General features: G+C 39.7%; 2 protein-coding genes across 4 annotated transcripts; both read right to left on the reverse strand.

Annotated features, from left to right (window-relative positions):
* Window positions 1-447: 447 nt before the first annotated feature.
* ucmaa (upper zone of growth plate and cartilage matrix associated a) lies at window positions 448-15,298 on the reverse strand. 2 transcript variants are annotated; one of them, XM_026148398.1, is made up of 6 exons: window positions 15,278-15,298; window positions 8,889-9,122; window positions 6,240-6,299; window positions 6,056-6,148; window positions 3,633-3,731; window positions 448-961 (listed from the first exon to the last, which is right to left on the reverse strand). In XM_026148398.1, exons 2-6 carry the CDS (start codon window positions 8,944-8,946, stop codon window positions 873-875), a joined length of 399 nt encoding a protein of 132 aa, XP_026004183.1. In that variant the 5' UTR covers window positions 8,947-9,122; window positions 15,278-15,298; the 3' UTR covers window positions 448-872. The 2 variants fall into 2 exon arrangements, with proteins under 2 accessions (XP_026004183.1, XP_026004181.1); XM_026148396.1 differs by lacking the exon at window positions 15,278-15,298 and having other exon boundaries at window positions 8,889-9,588.
* Window positions 15,299-17,585: 2,287 nt separating this feature from the next.
* phyh (phytanoyl-CoA 2-hydroxylase) lies at window positions 17,586-24,659 on the reverse strand. Of its 2 annotated transcripts, none has more exons than XM_026147510.1 (9): window positions 24,510-24,659; window positions 23,793-23,848; window positions 23,464-23,574; window positions 21,804-21,972; window positions 20,507-20,588; window positions 19,887-20,068; window positions 19,653-19,802; window positions 19,381-19,515; window positions 17,586-18,270 (listed from the first exon to the last, which is right to left on the reverse strand). In XM_026147510.1, exons 1-9 carry the CDS (start codon window positions 24,573-24,575, stop codon window positions 18,217-18,219), a joined length of 1,005 nt encoding a protein of 334 aa, XP_026003295.1. In that variant the 5' UTR covers window positions 24,576-24,659; the 3' UTR covers window positions 17,586-18,216. The 2 variants fall into 2 exon arrangements, with proteins under 2 accessions (XP_026003295.1, XP_026003296.1); XM_026147511.1 differs by having other exon boundaries at window positions 23,793-23,902; window positions 24,346-24,575.
* Between the last annotated feature and the right edge of the window lie 2,120 nt (window positions 24,660-26,779).

Genomic DNA, 26,779 nt, shown 5'->3' on the forward strand with positions numbered 1-26,779 from the left:
TTCCCTACAAGAGAAGAATTTTTGCTCACCTATATTGGCACAGAAACACCCTCTAACACGCTCCATATGTTGGTGCCAGGCGGAGCCAGGTGGCACTTACTCAATTCTTTGAGCCAATCCACATGGCTTTAAAGGTCTGAGGTGGAATCACAGTATAGAGATAAAATAAGCTTTTCTGGGGTTGAAGCTGTGTGATTAGCAAGTGCCAGAGTGCCATGCCACATCATTGTGAGGCTTTTATTTTTGCTCGCTATCCCGTCGCTGCTTGTTTCCCCCCCCTTCTTTCTCTTCACTGAGCACTTTGTGTCTAATATTTCCACTCTGGAATGTGGGATCCATTTCAGGCTGATGATTTCTGCAGCTCACCTCATCTTTTATTCCAAACCGCCTACCTCCCTTTAAGTAAAACTCAAAATACCAGACAGTGGAAGTGTGAGGAAAAGCACATCATTGGAAATTCATCTTTATTTGTCATTGTGACTTGGATATGAAGGACAGTTTGTTGGAAAAATTAAGCTACAACTCTTATCTGGCAAAACCATTTGTGTATAAAAGGTTGGTTTCTTGCCGCTAATACAGCACGTCAGGCTGAAACGACATTATATAGCTTCAATGTACATATAAAAAAACCCAAAAAAGCATGCAAAATTTCTGCCCAACAGTACAAAAGTTGATCCTTACAGTTTAACAATGAAGACATATATTGCACTCTTTAAGTTGTATACAGAAATCAGGTTGAGAAAAAGGTGTAGATTAAAGTGGGACAAATACAGAAACCACTTGCACTCAGAGTCGGGCTGTCACCTTCAGTACGGGGTAAAGGTTGTGGCAGTGAGAGCTGCTGTTGCCCAGCTCTCTGTGATTGAGGATGCTTAGTGGAACCAGTAGTAGCGAGGAGAGAGACCATCGTAATGAAACTCACGCAACTGCTCATTTGTCTCTCTTGACCTCTCATTAACCTCTGTAGATGGAAAAAGAAAGAAAATCATAATTAAGGCAATGCAATAAGCAAGCATATAACAAACTATATGTAAAATATGTTGAAAGCCACTGTGACAGCACAGTATTCATAATCACATTGTATTCCTGCTCTACTGTAGTTTACAAAATAAAAAACGAGTTTGAACTAGCGATTGACACCATAAAACAATAGGGAACATTGTAGCCTGGCATGGGTGTTGTGGAAGGAAAAGACTGATGAAAGGAATACACAACCACTGGGGCAAGAAAATCAGATGCAACAGGTCTGTAGAATTTAGACTGCAAACTGATGCGGAACATGGATATCCTCTCTGAGTCCCAACTCTGACAGAGGGTTCTTCCTATATCATGCTATATAAATAAAACCAAATTGGATTGTTGTCAGGAGAGATATGTAACAGTCATTTGTAAAAGACGATGGCAGCAGAGTCATGGTTTGTGGCTGCATTTTACATGGGGGAACACAATCAATCATAACTGGCCTTCCCAGAGCTCAGACCTTGATAAGGAAGCAGTGTGGGATAATCTTGACAGCAAATGGAACAAGAGGCAGCCAACATCCAAAATACACAGAGCTTTGGAAGATCTTTTAAGATGCCTGGAGAACTATTTCCGAAGACTACTATAAGACGTTACAGGAAAGCTGGCAAAGAGAGTTCAGGCTAAACTAAAGAATAAAGGTGGTCACATTAAATATTGATTTTTAAGCCTGTTAGAATTGTTAGACAAACTGTTTTTACCTTCTATAAAGCGCATTTCCTTTTACACGTTCAATAATTTGTTACACCTGTTTCCTATTTTCTGAGGTGGCTCAAGACTTATCAGAGTACTGTGCAAACTTTTTCCAACATACAATTTTAATGCTATACTTTAATCCTCACTCTTACACCTCATTTTATTTTTGTACTGGCGGGAAGCAGTTCATCAAACAAAACCGATGAGTAGATGCTATCAGGTGGAGGTGACTGTAGTGGGTCATATAAAGAGGAGATTGTTTCAATCTATCCACTGTCTATTAGCATATACAAAAAGAACTGAAATATTCCATACATAGCCTGAAATGTGACTCTAAAGTATAATGCTTTTCATTATTAGCAGTGCCTTAAATTCTTAGCTAGCTAGGCTAGTGTTAGCAAAGCTGAGTTTTTACAGACCCTATTTACAATGAGGACAAATACTGGTGACTGCTATGCCTTAGCCTCCTAGTAGATGCGCCTATGGTATGAATTTTAAAATTCCTACATTGCTTTTTTTCCCAGTTACCACATTCCCAAGATTTTCAGAAAACCTGACCTCTTAAACTCAGCGGAGATTTTTAGTATGCTAGGCGCACCTATGGTATCAATTTGAAACTCCGATGATGGCTTGCTCTCAAGTTATTGCATTAACAAATTTGGGAGTAGACACCGCCCACCCACGACGACTACAACAATACGCTATCAGCTTAATATGGGTGAGGGGTAAAAAACATTTATGCTACCTCTAAGTTGCATTCCTGAGTTAGGCAATTGATTCTTCTTAACTATAATCTCAACTGCTTTCAGAAGCTAACAATAAATCTATCAAAAAGTGAAATTTTATGAAACCCTTGCTGCGAAAAGTAAATCACACTAACTTGATAATAATAACATAATTAACTATAGCTCATCTTTTGCACAGTATAGAGAATTTGTTGGCCCCATAGCAAAGCAATGTATGTGCTCACTTCAGAGTAATTCAGGTATTATTCAAAGTTTGGTATCGCAATATTTCTTCCATTCTTTATGGTTCACCAACTTGATTTTAAATGCAGCATAAAGTGATAAAAATGGACCGAGACATGAAAATACGAATTCTGTGTTGGCATTCGGTTGAGACCTTGTTTATCTTTAGAACTTGTTGACCCAAACCATGCAAACACCGTCTCTCACAAATAAAACCCAGTCCCATCTTTATGGTTAGCAGTTCTTAGTTTAGAAACTGTGAATGCAGCTATATCACAAGTGACAGACGACCACAGGGAAGATTGTCAGCTTGGGATCAACCACAAATAGACACTTTGATTTGGTGTGGAGTCTCAGGCACTGTGCTGTGGTTCAACGGCTCGTGGGTGCCAGAAGATCCAAACTTAATCTTTGTCCCTCAGTGTGGTCTCGACTGAGGCCTCTCATGGTGACTAACATTCAAGTAATTGTCAGTTTCCTGTAAGAGTGAGCTCAAGTTGGCTGTTGCAATATCGCCTATCTTTTCTGTTATAGTGCTTCATTAGGGGTCTCAAAGCAGATTGATGTTTCCATTACTATTTCTGTTAAATCAGTGACAATGATTCATGATTATTTGTTCTTGCATTTTTTTTACTTGTGTTTTGATGATTTCACCTTCAGCACACAGAAACAATGACTTTAAGTAAGCATTTGGTATTTAATTGAAAATTCCTTTCCTGTTTTCATTAGCGCTATAAACAGGATAATAGGAAAATGTTTTCCCCTGCTGTGTATTTCCTAATTTGATGTGCTGTTGTGCAATCTCAGCAAAATGTAGACTTGAGGGAACATATCTAATAGTAGGAGTCATAGAATCGCCAGATGCCGTAACTTAATTTTTGTTTCATGGTGTTAAATCGGAGAGCACAGGAACCTGCTTTAAAGAAACCAGGTTAATTCAGGTCTTACCGTCTCGGTCCTCCTCAACATAGTTCTCATATTCGTTCCTTTGTTCCTCATTGTACTCTCTCCTGCGCTCATCGGCTGCCATTTTCACCCTCTGCTCAGCTGTTGGTGATGGAAAGAGTTATTTGCTCACAAAATAGTCAAAATAGAAGGTTGTATTTTTTCACATGTTCAAAACTGTTTTAGTAGTTTTTACTTCCATGGTCTGATTCTACTGTAACCTTTCTTTTTTATTCATTTTTGATTAATCATTTTATTCCATTATTTACCTTCTAATTGGGATAAACATCTAAAATATTGTGTGAACATTATCCCAGGCACAGGTACAGGGTAGGCTCTTTATGGATTAGATAAGACTTCTAATCCATACATAGTGCCTGTAGGTCAACCGTAGCTGCAGTGTGGGAAATAATTATATTTGATGCCTTGCTGAATTTGTATTTGAAGTTTTCTCACTTAAGAAGAAATGAAGAGACTTTTTTAGTAGTTCCATTTTAATGGAGAGACACCGATAGGCTGCTGCTTGCCCATTTGCCAAATAGACCACAATCAGTCAATCAATTACACCTGTCCACAGAATCAGTTCCTTCTCCACCAACATGTGCAAGACCAAAAAGCTGTTAAGGGACATGGACCTGCAAAAGGCTGCAATGGGCTACAAGACCATCAGCAAAAAGCTTGATGAAAAGGTGACAACTGTTTGTGCGATTATTTGGAGATGCATGAAATATAAATGGCCATCAGTCACTCTTGGTCTGGAGCTCCATGCAAAATCCTACATTGGGTGAAGATGATCATTAGAAAGTTTGTGGATCAGCGTAAAACTATATGGGGGAGCTTCCAAAAGATCTGAAGGCAGTTGGGACCAGTCACAAAAAACACCATTGGTAACACACTACACCATAATGGACTGAAATCTTGCAGTGCGCCCAGCTCAAGAAGGTACAGATAAAGGCCTTTGTTAAGTTTGCCAGTGAACATCTAAATTTTTCAGAGAAAGTTTTGGGAAAAGTGCTTTGGTCAGATGAAACCAAAATCGAGCTCTTTGGCATTAGCTCCACCTGCCATATCTGTGAGAGGGAAAATGCTGAGTATGACCTAAAGTCAAGCACGGAGGTGGATTATTATGCTTTGGGGGTTTTCTGCTAAGACTACATGACACTGCATTGAGGTGCCAATGGATGGGGCCATGTACAGTAAAATCTTGGATAAGAGTCTTCTTCCCTCAGCCAGAAAAATGAAGATGGGTCATGGCTGGATATTCCAGCATAATAAACATAAAAAACATACCGCTAAGACAACAAAGTCTAATGTCCTCTTGTATTCTCTAACAGATTTAAAAATGGAAAAACAAAAATGGGGAAAGGGAAAAGAATAGTAGAATGCTACAGACAGCTGCTCTGGTTAAGCAGTCATCCAACATCTGTTGGAAATATTATACATAAAACAATCAATTTTTGCCTTTTAAGTAATTTTGAGCACAGAGACTTCTTCCTTTCAATAAAATCTTTCCTCTGTAATTGGTTGTTGTGCATCCACCTTTACTTTTCTCTCCAAAGAAAAGTCCTTTACACACACACACATAGCTGACTAGGGTTCAAATTGACTAACTTGGCAAGTAACAATATCAACCTTTTTTCCAAGAAAAGGTTGTTTGTCTGTTACTGCTACGATGGGTGGGAAAAAGTGTCATGAAAAACAGCCTGTCTCTGGAGGTCTGCCCAGGGACATGCATACTTCTCTGATAGTTTTTTCCAGTATAAAACATATAAATCAACAAAGAAAAACTTCTGGGTTGGACTGATGGTTTCAGAGCTTTTGTGCAAGTGAATGTGTTTCTGTTTAGTTAGTTTTAAGGTGTGTGAATGATGTTTATTGTACTAATTCTCAGAATGAAAGAATGAGCTTACTGTACCAAGAAACTTAGAGAATGAGCCTGCTCCAGAGTACCCTGTGACTCCTTCTGCAGCCTCCAGTTTGTGTGTGTGTCTGTGAGAGACCTAGATTTGAAAGATGCTTCTGCATGGAACACCTGCCTGAGTTTGTATCACTCTCTTTAAGTGTCCCAGCTTGCAGCCAAAACAAACTGTGTCATCTCCAATCCCAACCACAAACGAATAAGCCAACAGTCACACAAAGAATATCTATGGAACGTGCCATAATTGAGTGTGGCCACATCAGCGACTCAAGCAGGGCCAAGGAGAACTAAACCACATGTAGCACTGAATATAAATCAACACACTCCCCACTCCCAGACCACACCAGCCAAACAGCGCAAAGGCAGTCAATTCTTCAGCTTTTCAGAAATAGCCATTCTTCCTCCAAAATGACTACAAAACAACATGCAGACAGCCCTAAACAATTTCCTCTTGGTGGCTAGCCTTTGTTTTAAAGTGGATGTGTAAAATATATGGTGTGCAGCATACCTAGGAACTTGTAGTATCGGACTGAGCGCCGATTGCGGCGTTTGAAAAAGTTGGAGGCGTCTGACTCGGGCATAAAAACCTGCTGTGCAGCACCTAAAGGTCAGAGGTCATAAGTTCACAGCTGCATGAGCAGAAATGTAAAGAATAATTTACTGGAAGTAGCTTGAAGGATAAAAAGTCATACCTTTAGCATCTGATGCTTTTGAGTCATCCCGTACTGCTGCACCTTCCACCAGGCTGAAAACTAAAGGTGAGGGGAAAATATTTTATCTCATACATATATATATATATGCTTTACACACACACACACACACACACACACATACATATATATATATATATATATATATATATATATATACATATTAGGGGTGCAACGATATTCGTATCGATATTAAACCGTTCGATACAGTGCTTTCGGTTCGGTACGCATATGTATCGAACAATACAAAATTTTTAATTTATTTTATCAACTTTCCTTCTGACGATGCTGTCTGTGTTGAGCGCTCAGTGAATCTGCGTTCGACTACTCCGCCTAGGCTCGACAGTGCAGCCTAGGCGGAGTAGTCGAACGCAGATTCACTGAGCGCTCAACACAGACAGCATCATCAGAAGGAAGAGCGCAGGGCAAGCTAGCAAGACAGAAGTTAAGCTCTCCTTACAACATGGACCTCCCGCACCCTCATTCAGATCTGGCGTTTGGAATTATTTTGGTTTTCATGTGACGTATGACCCTGAAGGTAAGCGAGTCATGCACTAAAGTAAAACAGTATGTTGGATGTGCCATGCAATGCTCAATTACATGGGTGGGAGCTAGTGTGTTAGCGCAGTTAGCTCGTTAACGTGTTGGCCGTCTAGCCCCATGCACGGGGCGATCGGCGGTAGCTCGTTAACGGAGATTTGCCGTGTTGTGGCGTTAAGGTCATTTCAACGAGATTAACCTGAAAGCACTAGTGGGAACACAACGAATATGACTGCACATTTACGCCGACATCATCCTAGTGCAAAGACAAGTGGAAGCAGAAAAAAAACAAGCAAGCATGCTACTAACTTTAGCCGAGTCATTTAGACAGCTGTTAGCACATGATTCTCCTTATATGTTTAATATGCTGCTGAGAATATAGCCCAGAAGAAGCGGATAGTATAGCTTTTATTTTGGAAAGAGACATTTCTCTGTAATAAACTCTCTTTTTCCAAAGATGAGTGATTCCTCAATCAGATACAGGGCTCGCAATATCGCTAGCCCGACGTCCCGGGGCTAGCGATCTTTTCAGTCGGGCTACCAAAATCTATCTCTGCCCTGCCCGTCGGGCTATTGTAGGAAGGAAAAATATATGTCAATGCTTTTGCATTCTTTCAGAAATGTAGCTGGGTAATTATGGCATCGGTGAGCCACTGTCAATATGTGACATATTGAAATCGCGTTTGAATTTGCGCTTGTTTTTTTGCTTTCACTTTGCAATGACAGCACTGATCTGTGAGTGATGATAATTTGTGCACCAATTCCTCTGACATCGTCTTATTAATCGTATATATATTTTAGTTCTGCTGAGCCAAATAAGACAGGTCAGGGTGAAGAAGTGACAGCCAAAGAAAAGCTTACCACAAAACTGAGAAGTTATGACAAATCAGACTATAAGGCAAAAAGAAAGTGCAGCTTTATGGTTTCATGGACAAAAGAATTTCTGTGGCTGCAATATGACAAGCTAAATAACCAGGGCTGCACATAAGTGGTCCGCAGGTGCGCATTCGCTGTCAAAATAAAAAACACGCACAAGGGTTAGGGTTAAATTTAAAAACTGTACTTTTGAGTTAAAATATATATTTATAATTTTAATAAATGACAAATTAAAAAGGCATGAACATTTTTTTTGTATCGAAAAAATATCGAACCGTGACACCAAAGTATCGAACCGAACCGAACCGTGAATTTTGTGTATCGCTGCACCCCTAATATATATATATATATATATATATGTATATATATGTGTGTGTGTGTGTGTATATATATATATATATATATATATATATATATATATATATATGTATATACACACACACACACACACACACATATATATATATATATATATATATATATATATATATATATATATATATATATATATATATATTCACTTCATGTGGAAGAGCTTTTCATTCTCTAAGTCTTTAACTGCAAATCTTTAAATACAGCTTCAAATACAGCCCCTCCACTGTGAGTACTCCTTGAACAAAAGCTTACTGGTGGATAGCCGGGGGCACAAAACTAACGAAGGATCTGACATGTAAAAAATACAGATGTTTCCATTAGGCAGTTTTGTGCAGCACTGAGTGTAAAAAAACAAACTATGTAGATTTTGAATCAAAATTCCATTTCACAAATTTGTCATGTCTTCCTCTGTGCTGTAGTTTAGTGTAGCTTGCTTCAGATTAGATCAGTTTCTTATTATAAGCATCTAAGCCACACCACATTTTTCAGTGATTGGTCTCATAAAAATCATGCCTTACTGTGTCCTCAGCCATCACAAAGGGGCCAAATGGAAGAAAACTTTTTTTTACCTTGGGTGCCAAACCTAAGCATTTAACCATACATACTTGCCTGTCCCAACTGAGAAAATATTAAAAAATAAAAAATAAATAGAAATAAAAATACATTAAAAAATATATTTTTAATATTTTAAAATTGTTCCCCAGTCAACCCAACACAATCCATCAGTGCTTTGTACCCTCAAAGCTACTCTTGTTTTTTCTACCCTGAAGATGTTGAATCCAAAAGTTACTCTTCCACTCCCCCCACTCTTTTCCCCACCTACCAAGACAAGGTACTCACAGGTAATGACAAAGAGGGTGGTGAGAACAGACAAGACAAAGACTCGAGCCCAGGACATCTTGAAGGTAAAAGGCAGAAGCTCCACTGGACTTCACAGCACACCTAACAGAGTTCAAGTGAGTGAGGATAGAAGGATGAAGCAGGGAATGGTGGAAGATGAGAGAGAGGTGTGGAGGGAGGAAGAGAGTGGGAGGAGAAAGGAGGAGGTGAAGCTTTACAGAGGGAGGGAAGATGCTGGAATTTCAGTTCCCCAGGGGAGGAGATGACGGAGAAAGCAAGGAGGGAAAGAGGAGAGATGAACTAAAAAGAAGAGAACAGCTAAATAGAAATCAAGATTAAAAAATACTTTTAATACAAAATGAAAATGAAAATCATAATCCTTTTTTGATGTGACCATCCTTTGCATTTAAAACTGAACTAAACTCCTCATACCATTTTCAAAGGTTTTTTAATGTAGTTGGCAGGCAGTGTTGTTGTCATTTTTGCACATTAAAGTACAGATCTGCTGCAGGAGGCAACTTTCCCCTCACTGAAGACAGTTATTTAAGACATGTCAGCCTGCTGGAACCAATCACAAGCCTTCCCGATGGACAACAGTGCAAGTTTCTGAAGTGACTGAAAGTTTTTTGCCCTGCACATAATGCATATTCAGTCCTTGCATTTTGTGGGTAAATCCGTCCATGAAGCCAGATCACACACACCAATTAGTTAAACTGCAGGAATGTCTTAAAGACATAAAGACCTGGATGGCCGCTAACTTTCTGCTTCTTAATTCAGATAAAACTGAGGTTATTGTACTCGGCCCTGAAAATCTTAGAAATATGGTCTCTAACCAGATTCTTACTCTGGATGGCATTACCTTGGCCTCCAGTAACGCTGTGAGGAAACTTGGAGTCATTTTTGGCCAGGACATGTCCTTCAATGCACATATTAAACAAATATGTAAGACTGCTTTCTTACATTTGCGTGACATCTCTAAAATTAGAAATACCCTGTCTCAGAGTGACGCTGAAAAACTAGTTCATGCATTTATTACTTCCAGGCTGGACGACTGTAATTCATTATTATCAGGATGTCCAAAAAACTCACTGAAAAGCCTTCAGTTAATCCAAAATGCTGCAGCAAGAGTACTGACAGGGACTAGAAAGAGAGAGCATATTTCTCCTGTTTTGGCTTCCCTTCATTGGCTTCGTGTTAAATCCAGAATTGAATTCAAAATCCTGCTCCTCACATACAAGGTCTTAAATAATCAGGCCCCATCTTATCTTAATGACCTTGTAGTACCATATCACCCTATTAGAGCACTTTGCTCTCGCTCTGCAGGCTTACTTGTTGTTCCTACAGTATTTAAAAGTAGAATGGGAGGGAGAGCCTTCAGTTTTCAGGCCCCTCTTCTATGGAACCAGGCTTCCAGTTTGGATTCGGGAGACAGACACTATCTCTACTTTTAAGATTAGGCTTAAAACTTTCCTCTTTGCTAAAGCATATAGTTAGGGCTGGACCAGGTGACCCTGAATCCTCCCTTAGTTATGCTGCAATAGACGTAGGCTGCCGGGGGATTCCCATGATGCATTGAGTTTTTCCTTTCCAGTCACCTTTCTCACTCACTATGTGTTAATAGACCTCTCTGCATTGAATCATATCTGTTATTAACCTCTGTCTCTCTTCCACAGCATGTCTTTATCCTGTCTTCCTTCTCTCACCCCAACCGGTCTCCCCGCCCCTCCCTGAGCCTGGTTCTGCCGGAGGTTTCTTCCTGTTAAAAGGGAGTTTTTCCTTCCCACTGTCGCCAAAGTGCTTGCTCATAGGGGGTCATATGATTGTTGGGTTTTTCTCTGTATCTATGAAGCGCCTTGAGGCGACTTTTGTTGTGATTTGGCGCTATATAAATAAAATTGAATTGAATTGAATCTCTGAATTAAATTATGAAACCTACTTCTGTTTTGCCCACTTTGCGTTGTTTGCAGCACATACTGATTTTCCGATCTCACAAAGGAGCTAGTAACTGCTAACTTTGTGGCTAACGTTGGGCTTTTAATTTCTGCAGCTAACTGCCTGCTGTGGTTAGAAACAAGGTTGATGGCAGCAGGAAGGCTAAACTGCCCCAGAGCTGCAGAAATCAAAAAGATGCTAAACTGTTGCATACATCAGTAGAACCTCTGGTGTTGGTGATCAATGTGTGTAGATTTGGCAAACAACTACTTTCACATTAGGAAAAAAAAACAATCATCTGACTCAGTGTAAATACCACTGATTAAAGTGTGTGAATGGAATCCTCATCACTTCACAGTTTTCAAAGAGGGAGTTGGGATGGAACATAACCCGAGGAAAAGCCAGAGAAAACCAGCTACTTTTGTGACTGCTGGAAGATGTTAAATAATAAAACTGGGAGCCAGAAACACAAGCTTTGAACCATAGGAATATCCCTTACCTTAAACAGCTTCATGCTTTGAGCCACAACTGAGCCCAATCAAGGCCTTATTTTAGATTCATTGGAGCTCTAACATTCGTGAACGTGGGAATCAAAACTCTTCCTGCAAGTCAGTTGCCCTTTGTTTCTCTAGGTGGATGAGTTCATACAGCCTCTGCTTTTCCTACAGATAACTGTGTTTGTAGTTTAAGGAGCTTGTAGCAAAAGGTAAATACTGAAATTTTCTATAAATCATATGAAATAAAGCATAATAGACTTTTTCTAAATGGCACTTTTATAATTGTTGTCTTAACAAACCACCCACTGTGCATTTTTCTCTTTCTATGTACTGCAGAGGAATGGTTTATTTCAGGAGCTTCATTCAGGTTTCAGAATGCATCACAGTACAGAAACAGCCTTAGTGAAGGTTACAAATGATCTTCTTAGCCTTTGATAGTCAAGTCATCTCTGTGCTTGTCCTGCTAGGGCCAATACTGCTGACCATAATATTTTATTACAGTGATTAGAGCATGCTGTAGGTATGTGCTGCAGTGGTTTGAATCATATATATCTAATAGACTCCAATTTGTTCATGTAAATGGACACACTAAGGTTAATTATGGAGTTCCACAGGGTTCAGTGCTAGAACCAATTCTGTTTACATTATACATGCTTCCCTTAGACAGTATCATCAGAAGGTATAGCATACATTTTCACTGCTATGCAGATGACACCCAACTTTATCTTTCCATGAAGCCAGATAACACACACCAATTAGTTAAACTGCAGAAATGTCTTAAAGACATAAAGACCTGGAAAATTTGGTTCTCTAGTAACACTGTGAGGAATCTTTGAGTTGTTTTTGACCAGAAGGTCTTAAATAATCATGCCCCATCTTATCTTACAGACCTCATAGTACCGTATCACCCAAATAGAGCACTTTGCTCTCATACTGCTGGCTTACTTGTAGTAAGCCAGGCTACTAAAGCTACTGAAAAGTAGAATGAGAGGCAGAATCTTTCAGTCCCCTCTTCTGTGGAACCAGCTCTTAGTTTAGATTCAGGAGACAGACAGCCTCTTTACTTTAAAACTGTGGTAAAAACTTATCGTTAGAGCTGGATCAGGTGACCCTGAATCCCCTCTTAGTTATGCTGCAAAAGGCTTAACCACTGTTTCCCTCCCCACTCTCACCAAGTAATAACCGAGGGGGTTATCTGATTGCTAAGGTTTTCTCTATATTATTGTAGGTCCTTTACGTTACAATATAAAGCTGATTGAAGAAACAGAAACTCTGCCTCTATAAAATGTTCCTTTTATACCCATCATGACTATCCCATTTTAAACATTTGTTTTTTGTGTACTACTGTGAATAAAATATGGGTTTATGAGATCCACATGTCATTGCATTCTGTTTTTACATCTCATCCCAACTTTTTTGGAATTGTGGTTATATAAAACATGGCCAAATAAAAAAGCTCAGGGTTCACCCTGCTTAATGCTCCTTTTTCCTATTTTTTTGGCTCTATATGATGTCAACAGAAACAAATATCTCTAATATGCTCGCCTCAGGCACATGAATCTGGCGGCAAAACATGTGAGCGTACTGCAACAGGGTCAAAGAATGAACATGTGGAGATAGAAATGAGAATAATAGTTCCTCTTTAAATTTTGAGTTGCAATTTAAATTGGTCTCTGCAGATTTTACCCTGGAGTGTTTGTGATCTGAAATTTCCTTTGAAGGAAACTCAACAGTCCTACTCAGAAAACATTAAACAGAAAATGAGCCAGAAGTCAGAACCTGTTTGCAAGACACACATAGTTACAGATGCATACGCAGCATGTGTGTGCATGTGTAAATATGGGTTATATATATGCATATACCAGTGATGGGATTTCCAGCTCTTTTTAGAGAACCGGCTCTTTTGGCTCGGCTCACTAAAAAGAGCCGGCTCTTTCGGCTCCCAACTGGCTCTTCAGGTTGTTTTGTTGCTTTAATTAATATATTATTAACAACAATAAAAAAATTACGCACAAAAGGAATTACTAATGTAAAAAAACTCGTGGTTTTATTTATATATGTTTATATATAAATATATGCGGTGGCCCCAAGAGACAAAGCAAGTACAAACTCCAAAACATATTTCTAGCGTTAACTGAACTTAGCAGAGCTACCTAGATCACTTAAATTACATAATTGAAAGCATATGTGTATTGTTTGTGTATTTATACACAAGCACTCATATATATTCAAAAAAAAAAAAAAAAAGAAGTTCATTTACCTGTTACTACCACACACCAAATCCGGTCGTTGGTACTTCCTGGCTTGTGTAACCACTAGGTAACAAAAGCTCAACACTGCGCCTAGCATCCTGGAGCAGTTGTGTTTTGTATGTGTTTTGGAGTTTGTACGTTCTTTGTCGCTAGGGGCCACCGTAAATATACTTTTATTTATTCACTCCACATAAAATGTAATAAATAAATCATATAATACAAAAACCAACTATTTACATTTCAACTTTTAACTATTTAAATTTTCAGCTTTTTCCTTTTAAACAAATTTTAAGTGAAACAACACAAAACACTGCAAACCACAACACAATTAAATATAAATTAAAATACGAAAACAAAAAGAAGATGCACATTCTCTGTCATATGGGCCTGCATGAATAAACTTTCTGAATCCTTTATCATCCACAACTGAAAATAGTTGTGGATGATTACTATACCTTTCTAATGTGACGTTGTTGTCCCTGGCTCTCTTTCTCTCTCTCTTTCAGAGGTGGGACCAAGTCATTGTTTTGCAAGTCTCAAGTAAGTCTCAAGTCTTTATCCTCAAGTCTCAAGTCAAGTCTCAAGTAATGTCAGGCAAGTCAGAGTCGAGTCTCAAGTCACTGGTGTAAAAGTCCGAGTCAAGTCACAAGTCTGAAACTTTGAATTTCAAGTCCTTTCGAGTCTTTAAAAAAAAAAAAAAAAAAAAACGAAAAAAGAATGTTGCAGTTATGCTAAATGTAAATATTAGACCATGTAATTTTAAAATCTGTGTTTTTCTCAACACAGACAAAATAGTGAACGTAGAAAATATACACAAATTGTGAAATTGCACCTCTTTAAAATGCAGCTCAATTAAACCTAGCTCCAAGAATAATTTTCACCGACAGTTCTGAGATAAGCTGCATGTTATTCTTGGATGCGGTTGTAGGACCAGCTTTAAAATCGCATGACAAAAATGTCATACACATTAAAAAAAACTGTATCACCAACGTAGCCTGGACAACATTTGCTAGTTAGATGAAGTCAGCTATCTCATCTTAGCATATTTATATGCATATTTATAATTATACGGTTCTTGGAGTGAGTGCATACACTCATGAAGTTTAGTAACTTCAGGTCACTGCAACAAGCCCAGGTACAGTTTACCGACAGATGGGTGCAGGACCTTGAAATGCACCGTGTAGAACGAAAGACCATCGTACGTATCATAAGTTTACCAGTCTCACAAATCGTCGTCATAAATACACATTCGTTAACCGTTTATTAATAGGACCTTTGAGCTCAACGGTAATTAATTAGTAGTGGAAATAATTTCTGGTAGCGTTACAGAAATGTAGCAGTGACAACAATATTGTATGCTGTAATCACCGCGCGGATAGGAGGCGGCTGGCTTGACCGCGGCTCACAAATGACGGCTCACTTTACCGCAGTCTGTAATCGCACTGGGCAATTAGTGATACAAAAAACCTGTTTTATCCTGTGAATAAAAGTATATGTTTTTGTCAATGTACCATAATAACAGAAGCGAAACGCAATATTGTGTCAGGACAATTCACTATTTATGCACAATAAATAAAGGAGCATAGCGCGACAATTTCTGTTCAGCGCCAGACTTGCTTGTAACCTATATCACTAATTATGTTATGAAAATGACGTATTAACTACTAAAAAACACTGACCTTCGTGTAAATGCTTGGAGCAGACTAACCTGTGAGCTGGAGTGTTTTGGGACGTTATATTTGGTCTTTGAATGGCTGCAATCCAGGCCATCCATCGCGTCTTTGTTACTTCGGAAACATGGCTTGAACAATTTCTCTTCAACGACGTAATCCGATAACAACCGATCTCTTTACCCGTCGGCTTCCCGTGGCTGTCATGCGACCGGCTATTGCAGTTAATAATACAACGGCTTCTTGACATTTTTGTGTTTCTTTTTATCGCTGTTTAACTGATTTTAATTGAAAGCGTGCGCTAGTACCGCTTGCCACGAGTTCCCAGAATCCTTTGCGGTTCTACCCGTGAATGACGTCACATTTTCAATCTCTATATAATATGCATGTTAAATTTTATATTTGGGGTAAAATATCAAGTCTTTTCAAGTAAACCGGTTCAAGTCCAATTCAAGTCCCAAGTCATTGGTGTAAAAGTCCAAGTCAAGTCACAAGTCTTAGAACATTTTTTCAAGTCAAGTCTAAAGTCATAAAATTAATGACTCGAGTCTGACTCGAGTCCAAGTCATGTGACTCGAGTCCACACCTCTGCTCTCTTTCCCTTCTGCTCTGTTCCTGTGCTACTGCGAGTGTAACTACCGCCCCTCCCCCCTCATCCCAGCGTAAAGCACAAGGCTCGCGTGCGGAGTGAAGGGGGGAAAAAGTGCGAGAGAGAGGGTGAGAGAAAGGGGGAAAGAAAAAAGAAAAACCGGATGCAATGATTGCAAAGTGCTTATGCTGGTATGGTTTAAGTGTCCTCTTTTGCATTTTCCTCCGCATGACAACATGTACTTATGTAACATATATGTTTTTCTAGGCTTGCTTTTAGTGACCATGACGGTCTCAAAGTTCAGCTCGACTTTCATGCTTTTGAACAAAGGCTTTGTTGAAATGTAACCACGTCGACTCACTCTTAGCAGTGCTGCTTTTAAAAACAACTAATTAATTTTTCCAGTCATATGACTGCCACTATCATCAAGTGCCAGCCACTTTGACTTTAATTCAATGTTAAACAGAGAAGTTCATCAGTGTTTTACAACTCTGTTTCCTCCCATTTTCAAAGTTAAAACTTTCAGATCTGGCCTCACAAAACCTTTTTCTTTCTTCCAGTGGAGGGCAAGCAGTTACTAATTACCTTGCACTGCTTTTCATCCAACTATATCAGGTTCAAATGCTGATGCTCACATTTGTGGTGTGCTGCCTAACTCCACAACAGATAGGCCTCAACAACAAAGTGACATAGTTCTTGAGCAGCTTGTTTACCAGACCTGTTTGGCTATACGTAACTCTTCATGTTAAATCTTCAAAGCAAATCACACTCTCCTAGGTACAACCAGAAGGTTGCAGGTAAGAATCTGGTGACCGTGATATGTTTTTCCTTGATGCCTTGTGTTTTGGAGCCATTCTGTTTTCAGGTATCAGTGTCATTGCTTGACCTCCACATTTCACACAGGATCTCCAGAAGCTAGTACGACTTGGAGCCTCTCACTATGTGGAGACTTTACTAAAGCCATGTCACTGTCTTTCGCTGCTTATGAATATTGTGTAACTAGAAGGTCATACAGATTCAGGCAAATGAGTCTGAATTAGCCTCACCGCTGGACAAAACAGCAACTGCGATAACAGGAACATAAAAAGAAGCACTTATCTAATTCAGGGTGGGTTGGAGCCTATCACAGTTATCATAGGGCAAAGGGTGGGATACGCCCTAGACAGGTCACCAGTATAAGTGCACAGACACAATAACACCCACAGAAATTTAAAATCAATTAACCTAACAAGCATTTATCTGGACTGTGAGAGGAAGCCAGAGTACCAGGAGACAACACACACAGGAACAGGGAGAACTTGCAAGCTCCACACAGACAGGCCTCAGTCAGCCTGATCTGCAGTCAAATCCAGGACCTTCTTGCTGTGAGGGGACTCTACCAGCCACTGCACCACTGTGCTGCTCGGGGAATGTTGTATTCAAATAAATTATATTCGTTCTTCAGATGCAAAATGCCTCTCAGCAATAGAAACATGTCTCACATTGTGCCACGCCAACACACCCTCTGTGCCACATTTAGGTTTGCTGGATCTGGTCACCTTGCTCGGAGCAAACAAGTTAGGGACTATCAGATAAAAACAAACCACCTCAAATGACTCTCCTCTTGAATTCGAGTTAAGTTTCTTGTGCGCTCAACAGAGAAAGTTCTATTTTGTAGGAGTGAGTGGATGATTACCGTCCGGTTTAATCCAGTCACTGGAACTTAAATTATTACAAACCCCAAACTTTCTGTGTATGAAACTCAAAACCACAGTCTGTTTATATAGCAGTCAATTCTGAGTTTTATTGCTAATATTAGCAAAATACACTACATTTATTACATGAAGCTCAAAAACTCCTGTTGAAAGATTAAAAATGCCATTAAAGATGCAAAAATAAACATTCTCATTAATTTACAAGGCAGAATGCCGCAAGATTAAGGCCTCTGTTAGTGTCAATTCACAAGTGCAACATCACTTAAACACTTTCATTAATCTTTCTTTCCACTTAATCCCTTTTTGAACTTCACACTCTGTCACTCGTAACACACTCGGTTTTCTTTATGCAAAAATCAATTATTATTTAGAATCCTCATTTGTGTAATTAATGTCTTCTTTTTTTCCCACTTGGCTAAACAACTTTACAGATGGATTTTAGAAGGATCTCTGTGCAGTAAAACACTGTTAAATGTTGAATTATATGCAGACTAATCCAGTGCATTTAGGTGAAAGAAAATCAGTGACTGTTTTCGCATAAATTAGATAAGAGTTGTTTGAAGCCCTTGCAGAGCCCTCAGCAGAAAAACCCGAAAACTTTGCTGCAGTGATCCAAAGCCTGTTGCTTCTCATTCAGCCGCTGTGCTGAGATGGCGAAGTTTGAGCTCAGTTTCATCACCCCGCAGCAGCGTCTTCACATCGAAATCCTCTCTCCCTGCACCAGACGACCCCGAATTGCCCAGGTGTCCTGTGAGAGAGACGGATTTGAAGGAGAGGTTAGCCACAAAAACAAATCCCTTTTATTTTCCTCTGTTTTAATGTTATTCTAATAGCAAATTTTGGAGTTTACAGGAACAGAAATTCCTTTAGCTTTTCATCAGACATCAGCTGCTCATTATGAGCCAGCTCATAATAATAGCAATCTTATTTAAGCCGTGTTTGAAAGGTTTAGCAGATGGTGGTTACATGTAAGCCAGGTTTGATGTTTTTTATCTTTGTGTTTACATAAAGTAAAACCAATGTGTTGTATTCTGTCTGACTCTGTTGCCAACTTCCTGAAATGTCTGTCGGGTGTTTTGTTCATATAATGGGAAGAATGTGACTTTAATTCAATTTCAGCAGGAAAGTTTCTCGTTTAGGGCAATTACATCCACTAAGCCACACTTCATTCTAAAGATGCATTAACTGAGTATCTTGCTGCGCTCAGTTTCTGTTTTATATATATAATGACACGCCAGGTTGCACGCTTCCTGGCACACATGCTAAGCAGAGGCTGACCTCGAGGTAAATGTAGCCCATAACAGGATCTTATAACGGGGGCTTGTAAACGATAACGAGACAGACCAGGGATGTTGTTACCTAACGATGCCACTATAATTTTAACTTTTTATAAATAGATTAAAATCATTAAGTTAAGACGTTTGAATAAAGCTCAGGCGATCATTACGTGCATATGTACAAACATTGATGATATGTGGCAGACTACAAAAAGGCTGATTACAAATGTGAAACGTTGATTTCAAAAGATTTTATTTTGAAGGAGCCTTGCATGGACTACATGACCACAGCACCTGCTTCCTGCCCTGGGCATCACATGTAATTGACAACCTGTGTCTGACTTTGCTTCCAGTTCCTTGTTATGGTTTAACTTTGTTATTACTCCCTCTTTCATTGCCCAGAGCTTTAACGTGGACACTTTCTGGGATTGTGAGCTATCAGTGCTTAAAGCTAGTGATAAATCAACTGTAAACGTATTTATGTGATTAAAAATATAAGGAAAAGCATAAGAGGCTTCTTTTAATCAAAAAGTAATAATGGAAAGAATAAGATAAATGAAGCTTGGATGTACATGTCTGACCTTGAAAGTGAGTTCATCACCAACAGCGTGCCTCCTCACTATGATCTCCTTCACCTCTTTCTCTATGTTTTCCTGTGTGGTTCCTTTCACGTCAATGTAATAGCAATCACCGCTGGCATAGTGGCAGGAGATGGCCTGTGAAAACACACACAGATATCACACCTCATTACTCGTATGCAAAAAGAAATACCACAAATAATCATGTGGTTGTATGGAGCTAATTTGCATTAGAAAATATCAGGATCTCAGGTGGACTCTGGGTAATGCAGTACCTTGCGGAAGCCCTGTGTCTGGTTCATGCCAGATCCGTGGATGAGCAGTGGGTGGAAGAAGACTGTGTCACCCTTTTCCATTTCTAGGTGCACCCTGGGGTGCTCCGGGTCATAGTCTCGGACTCCATGGTACATCTTGTTCACCCCGCCCTGAGGACACATGCAATTATTTAAACACTCTGTGTGTGTACATCCTAGCAGGCATGACTGTAGCTGTTACAGTGTTGTGTGTACCTCCCACTCAGGATAGTCATGTTCCTGCAGCGTGCCCTTGTGTGATCCTGGCAGGACGACCAGGCAGCCGTTCTGTCTGTTCACAGTCTCCATAGCTGTCCACGCACAGACGATCCGATCGACTGGTCGAAAGGGAAAGTAATGCAGATCCTGATGCATCGGGTGACGGGACGTCTTCTTACCTGGAATGACAGAAGACACGTTAGACATTACGGTCCCAAACTCGTTTTCATTTTATTTTCTTCACACAAATCACACCTTAAAGATACTCTATGTTATGTTTGAGCTTAAGAAATGGATTGATGCTTCAGATAGATAAAGAACTGGCCGTTCAGAGGGAAGATTACTAGCACAGTCTAAAAAGAAAAGCTAATAACAATCAAGCACACATCAAGAGTGTTGATGTAATTATGATCACTGCCACAAGAGGGAGACAAAACTAAGGGACACGTCCAGTTATTACATTGGTTATTATTTATCTGCACAATACTTGTCCTAAAAAGAGTCACGTACCTAAAAATACTGAGTTTAAGAGTAAACCCAAGAAGTACGCAGCATCCAAATAAGTATTAAGTATTTGTGACTTTGTGGGCCAAACATTTTAGTGAGAATTGAAATACCTGCATCAGGAGGTTTGTTGATCAGCATTGTGTGCATTGCCATGATGTTCGGTCCAATGAAACACTCAACATACTTCAGGATCTGATAAAGAAAAGCAAAAATTTTTGTTCTGATAGTCTTCAGGCTTGACTTATTTCATTGTTTATCAAAAGAAACAAATTCAATGCCTATTCATTTTTTTGTTTGTGAAAAACATTTAGACATCCAGATTAATGATTGAAGTCCATGTAATGTTTTCTGCTTTATCACCTGTGTGATTACTGATAGCACCTCTGTGAGGCACCAAACCCTTTTTATCAGAATTAATTTGGCAATTAACACAGAAAAAACAACCATCCTTTGACAAAACAGTCAGATTTATCCAACTTCTTGCTTCCCCCACTTCTGTACCATTGATTCATTGAACTCTCTGGCAGCTGCTCTATTCCCATGTTGTTGCAGTATATTAATGACTAACCTCGTATTGTGGATGGATTATCTCAGTTGTTTTCCTGACTGAAGTTTGGTCCATTTAGAGCAGGGGTGGGCAATTCCAGGTCCCGAGGGCCGGTGTCCCTGCAGGTTTTAGATGTGTCCTTGAACCAACACAGCTGATTTAAATGGCTAAATTAGCTCCTCAACATGTCCTGAAGTTCTCCAGAGGCCTGGTAATGAACTAATCATCTGATTCAGGTGTGTTGATCCAAGGTGAGATCTAAAACCTGCAGGACACCAGCCCTCGGGGCCTGGAATTGCCCACCCCTGATTTAGAGCATCCTGCCATGCGATTGCATTTGTCCCTAACCATCAGGAACCTTCACGTTAACTTTTATCGAGTGGAAAAAAACTTAGCGTCCATCCTCCAGTTTCAGTGGTTATGTTATGCTAACATAGCTGTGTCACTACAAATGTCACTGCTGTTTAGTTTTCTGTCCTCATTTATGTTGGAAGTGATAGCAGAGCTGTACGTTTTAATTTTTTCAGAAATCTCTCAGTCAGAACATGCTATATCATGTTTAGGTAACTAGCGAAACTAGTGAGCTAACTTCCGCTAATTTCTAACTCTGTTAAATTCAATAAATTCTGCTTTCATGGATGCCTCATTCTCCGTTGCCGCCATGCTTTTTCGGCCATGTGCATATGAAAACAAAGGCACTGCGCATGCGCGTTTTACCCATATTCTATTGCAATATTTTATTTTCTTATTGTTGCATAACATTGTACCGGTATTACTGTAAAGGGTATAATATGGCCCAGCCCTACGAAAAACCCTACTGCTGTGTGTATTGTCTTTGTTTGTATGTGGCGTTCCAGTACCTTTGGTAGAGAGCAGTACCGGAACAGCTCAGGATCCTCCTGAAAGTCCTGCACTTTTGAGACAGCTCTCTGATCTGGGACAAACTCGGACTTTGCTATAGCCACGTCCCTCATCACCACCAGACCGGGAACCTTTATTTCCTGTCGACAGATCCGTTCAAACTCCCCCCTGAAGGAGGCACCAAAACACACACACACAACAGTCAGGACGGAAACATGTCTCACAGATGTTCTGTTGGGTTTAGGTAAGGTGAGTATGGAGGTCAGTCAATGGCATCAACTACTACATCCTCCAGGAACTGACTGTGCACTCTCACCACATGAAGCTGTGCACTGTCATTCACCAGGACAAACCCAGGACTTGCTGCACCAATGTAGGGTCTGAGACTGAGTCCAAGGATTTCAAGGATGCTGTTGCCAAGCCTGTAGGTCTGTGTCCCTTCATGGATTTGCCTCCAAAGACTATTACTGACTCACCACCAAACCGGTCATGCTAAACAATGTTACAGGCAGCGTAATGTTCTTCACGGATTCGCCAGAGCCTTTCACGTCTGTCACATGTGCTCAGAGTGAACCTGCTCTCCTCTGTGAAAAAAAAAGGGTGCCAGTGGTGGACCTGACAATTCTGGTATCTTATGACAAATGCCAAGCAGTGAGCAGTGAGTGCAGGGCCCACTAGAGGACATTGGTCCGCCCTCATAAAGTCACATTTCTGATACTTTAGTCAGAGACATTCACACCAGTAAACAGCTGGAGGTCATTTGTGGCTCTGGGAGTGCTCAACCTGTTCTTCCTTGCAGACAATGAGCAGATACTGGTCCTGCTGATGGGTTAAGGACCTTCTACAGCCCTGTCCAGCTCTCCTAGAGTAACTGTCTGTCTGTTGAAATCTCTACCATGATCTTGAGACTGTACTGGACTGCAAAACTTCAGGCAATGGCATGTATTGATGTTCCATCTTGGAGGAGTTAAACTACCTATGCAAGATCTGTAGGGTCTCCCCTCATGCTGCCAGTAGTGACACTGACCCTAGCCAAATGCAAAACTAGTGTAATAAAAACAGTCAGATGAGCAGGTAAAATGTCACTGTCCTCCAGCTGTAAAACTGTGCCTGTTTTGGGAGTTGTCTCACTGTTGCTCCTCTAGTACACCTGTTGTTAATTTCATTAACACCAAAACAGCTGAAATGGAATAACAACCCCTCTGCTAATTAAATGACCAGATCAATATCCCATAAGTTTAACTGACTTGATTCTACACTCTGATTAAAGTGTTCCTTAAACAGTCACTGTAAAATTGGTAGATTTTCCTATGGCCAAACTTTCACATACTGAGTACAGTGCATGTATGAATAATCTCCAAGAGATAAAACGATCAGCCTTTGGACCGCTGTAAATATTTAGTTTTCCTGCTTATGAAAGATCAGGTATCCTTGTCTACCTTCTGTACGAGGGCCAGCCAATCAGAAGAAAGCTAGCTCAAAGGGGATGAAAGCTAAAACTGATTGAAATGATGGGGGATCTGCCAAAGGCTGGCATAAAATAAATAATCAATATTTTGAACTGTAACCTATTCAAGTAAAAATAATTATTTTATGTGTTTGTGCTTTTTAAAAAGTACTTATTTCATTTATTATTTATTGCCAAGTGTCTGATGTTACCTGAACCTGTCGATGTCCTGCTTGGACACCAGATTTCTGATGAGAAGGAAGCCATTTTCCTCATAGAAGAGCCGCTGTTCCGGGGTCAGCAGGTCATTATCCAAAGTATACCTGCCAAATTGAAAAAAATAAAAAAATAAAAAAAAAATAAAAAAGCTTGCCTTGCCTTTTGAGCCAATGGCACTGTGGCACCACTTGCTATTACACATGGAGAGCAGAAAAGTGGGACACTGTGGACCTGATCAATAGAAGAAACTGTGGGAAAGGTGAACGATAAACATGATTGCTGAGTGCATAAAAACCGACGTGGAGCTTAGGTGTGTCCTTACCTCAGTCTCTGTGGGTGACCGTAGCTGACGGTTTCAGCAGACGTGGGTGCAGCTCTCTTCAGCAAATCAGTCAAGGCTAACAAAAACAAAAAACACGGGGGAAATGTCTGCTATACAGCAGCGAGAGATTATGATTTATAGATTTCAGATCATTTCCAAGATTTTACAGTGAAACATTCTGCCTTTCTGCCAAAATATGTGAAAATGTCTTTTATGTGAAAATCTGCATTGGTGCTCCATATTAAAACCAGGGAAACCGACAACACTTTTTAAAAAAACAAATCACATGTATAAATTTGTAACTAGCTTATCTTTAAGTTGACCTATCTACAGATAGACCTAACAGATTACACCTATTATTTAACAGGTTGATATAGACAATAATCCAATAACAGTCGTTTCCGAGCCCTAAGTAACAGTTATAAATGTCTCCAGCTAGCTAGCATTAAAAACGTTTATTGCAAATGATATGCAGTCCAAACAAACACACTTGTAGAGAAACAACGGCGAACACGAAAATAACTAGCGGTGTTAACAGCGCAAGAATAGTTACAGGCATTCAGCTCCTGTCCTTATGTCAGTATTCTCCGGGAGGCCTGCAGTCCACCGCGGGTTCCCAGTAGCGGAGTATCAGTGTTATCGGGCGCTCACTGCTTCGCTATAGGCTAAGAGCCTCCAACGAGCCGATTTATCGCAAATACGAATTAAAAAAGATACAATCCCCGCAGGATGTCTGTCAAGATGGTTGATAATGACTCGGAGTCTCTCCAGAGGACGAGACATTTTCTGTCAAGTAGCAGTGCGTCGTGTCCTCTGTAAAAGTAGTGGAGAAGTGGGTTGTTGTTAGTGATGGGTCGTTCGCGAACGAAATGGCTCTTAGAGCCGACTCTTTGACGTGAACGACGCGAGCCGGCTCCTTATCGCGAGCCGTCATGTGGGTTTTTTTTTCTTTCTCTCACCCTCTCTCTCTCTCTCGCACTTTTTTTCCGCTTCACTTCGCACCTGAGCCTTGTGCTTTACGCTGGGCAGAGGGGGGAGGGGCGGTAGTTACACTCAGTAGCACAGGAACAGAGCCAGAGGGAGAGAGAGAGAAAGAGAAAGAGAGCCAGGGACAACAACGTCACATTAGAAAGGTATAGTAATCATCCACAACTATTTTCGGTTGCAGATGATAAAGGATTCAGAAAATTTATTCATGCAGGTCCATATGACAGAGAATATGCATCTTCTTTTTGTTTTCATATTATAATTTATATTTAATTGTGTTGTGGTTTGCAGTGTTTTGTGTTGTTTTCACTTTAAATTTGTAAAAGGAAAAAGCTGAAAATTTAAATAGTTAAAAGTTGAAATGTGAATAGTTGATTTTTGTATTATATGATTTATTTATTACATTTTATGTGGAGTGAAAAAATAAAAGTATATTTACAGTGGCCCCTAGAGACAAAGCACATACAAACTTCAAATCACGTACGAACTCTGAAGCACGTACAAACTCCAAAACACGTAAAAACACGTACAAACTCCAAAACACGTAAAAACTCCAAAACACGTACAAAAGACAACAGAAGTGCTCCAGGATGCTGGGCGCAGTGTTGAGTTTTTGTTACCTAGTGGCTACACAAGCCAGCAAGTACCAACGACCGGATTTGGTGTGTGGTAGTAACAGGTAAATGAACTTTTTTTTAAAATTAAATTATTTGAATATATATGAGTGCCTGTGTATAAATACACAAACAATACACACATGCTTTCAATTGTGTAATTTAAGTGATCTAGTAGCTCTGCTTTGGAAGTTCAGTTCATGCTAGAAATGTGTTTTGGAGTTTGTACGTGTTTTGTCTCTAGGGGCCACCGCATATATTTATATATAAACATATACAAATAAAACCACTTTTTTTTTACGTTAGTAATTCCTTTTGTGCATAATTTTATATTATTGTTAATAATAAATTAAAGCAACAAAACAACCTGAAGAGCCGGTTCGGAGCCGAAAGAGCCGGCTCTTTTTATTGAGTCGAACCGAAAGAACCGGCTCTCTAAAAAGAGCCGGAAATCCCATCACTAGTTGTTGTACTTTACGTACCTCCGCTGACTGGGGCAAAGGCTAGCATGATGACACGCTCTGTGAATGTGCTGTTATGCAAAACACCTACAGTCGTTTATGGATCCGTTAAAACACAGCCCAGTCATTATCACAACGCCGTAACAAGTTTAATAGAATCAAAAATACTTCAATGATTTGTAAGGGAAATTATATTTCCCCTCCTGTGACTAGATGAACGGATCCTTTAAAAATAGCAGGAATATCGCAAAAATGCTAATGGTGTAAACGGGTAAAGAAAAATCAAAACTCTATTGTAGAGTTCAAGCATTTTTATCCCTTTAGCAAACCTTTTCAGCTGTTAGTGAACGTTATTTATTGCAAACAACGGGATTTCATAAGGATTATTTCCAGCATCACTAGTAATTAAAGTTTTATCCAGCAGGGGGGCGCCACACAACAATAATTATTCTCATCAGCTTTATAATTTATGCTAATTTCGAAGCTGTTGAAACCCTGAGCGCTATTTAACCATTCCATCATTTTTGGCATCTTCAACAAACACAGACTATTTTGTAATAGAAGTTGAATCGATGAAATAATCGATCTACTCATTTAAAGACTGAAATGGACAGTGTTGCATTGTTATAGTGATGAGTTACAAATGAAAAGGAACGGTATGCTAACAAAACCTGCAGCTGTTTCTTATTTTATCTATTTCCCAACTTTGACAAACTATACTGTACTTAACTTCTAGTTTTACCTACGAGCTAACAAACAAAAAGGCACACAAAATAGCACTTAGAATGTATAATATGCAGTATGTATGTATGTATGTATAGTTTTTGGTGTATGCGTCTATCTAGACGTTTTTCTTTACGTTTTTCAAGTCTATGATGTGGAAGATGTCTGTACAAAAAAAACAGCTTTTAGTTTGCACACTGAC

The sequence above is a fragment of the Astatotilapia calliptera genome, chromosome 17 (assembly GCF_900246225.1).
Source record: "Astatotilapia calliptera chromosome 17, fAstCal1.2, whole genome shotgun sequence".
NCBI classification, from domain to species: domain Eukaryota; kingdom Metazoa; phylum Chordata; class Actinopteri; order Cichliformes; family Cichlidae; genus Astatotilapia; species Astatotilapia calliptera.

Bases quoted from the DNA above. Each gene is read 5' to 3' on its own strand.
- ucmaa (XM_026148398.1), bottom strand. From the start codon at position 8,946: ATGTCCTGGGCTCGAGTCTTTGTCTTGTCTGTTCTCACCACCCTCTTT. The intron at 6,149-6,239 runs GTATGACTTTTT...TCTGACCTTTAG, and splicing joins AAAAGCATCAGATGCTAAAG to GTGCTGCACAGCAGGTTTTT. The intron at 962-3,632 runs GTAAGACCTGAA...TTCCATCTACAG, and splicing joins TGTTGAGGAGGACCGAGACG to AGGTTAATGAGAGGTCAAGA.
- phyh (XM_026147510.1), bottom strand. From the start codon at position 24,575: ATGTCTCGTCCTCTGGAGAGACTCCGAGTCATTATCAACCATCTTGAC. The intron at 23,575-23,792 runs GTAAGGACACAC...TCAATTTGGCAG, and splicing joins GGTCACCCACAGAGACTGAG to GTATACTTTGGATAATGACC. The intron at 20,589-21,803 runs GTACTGGAACGC...TTTCTTTATCAG, and splicing joins GGTACTGCTCTCTACCAAAG to ATCCTGAAGTATGTTGAGTG.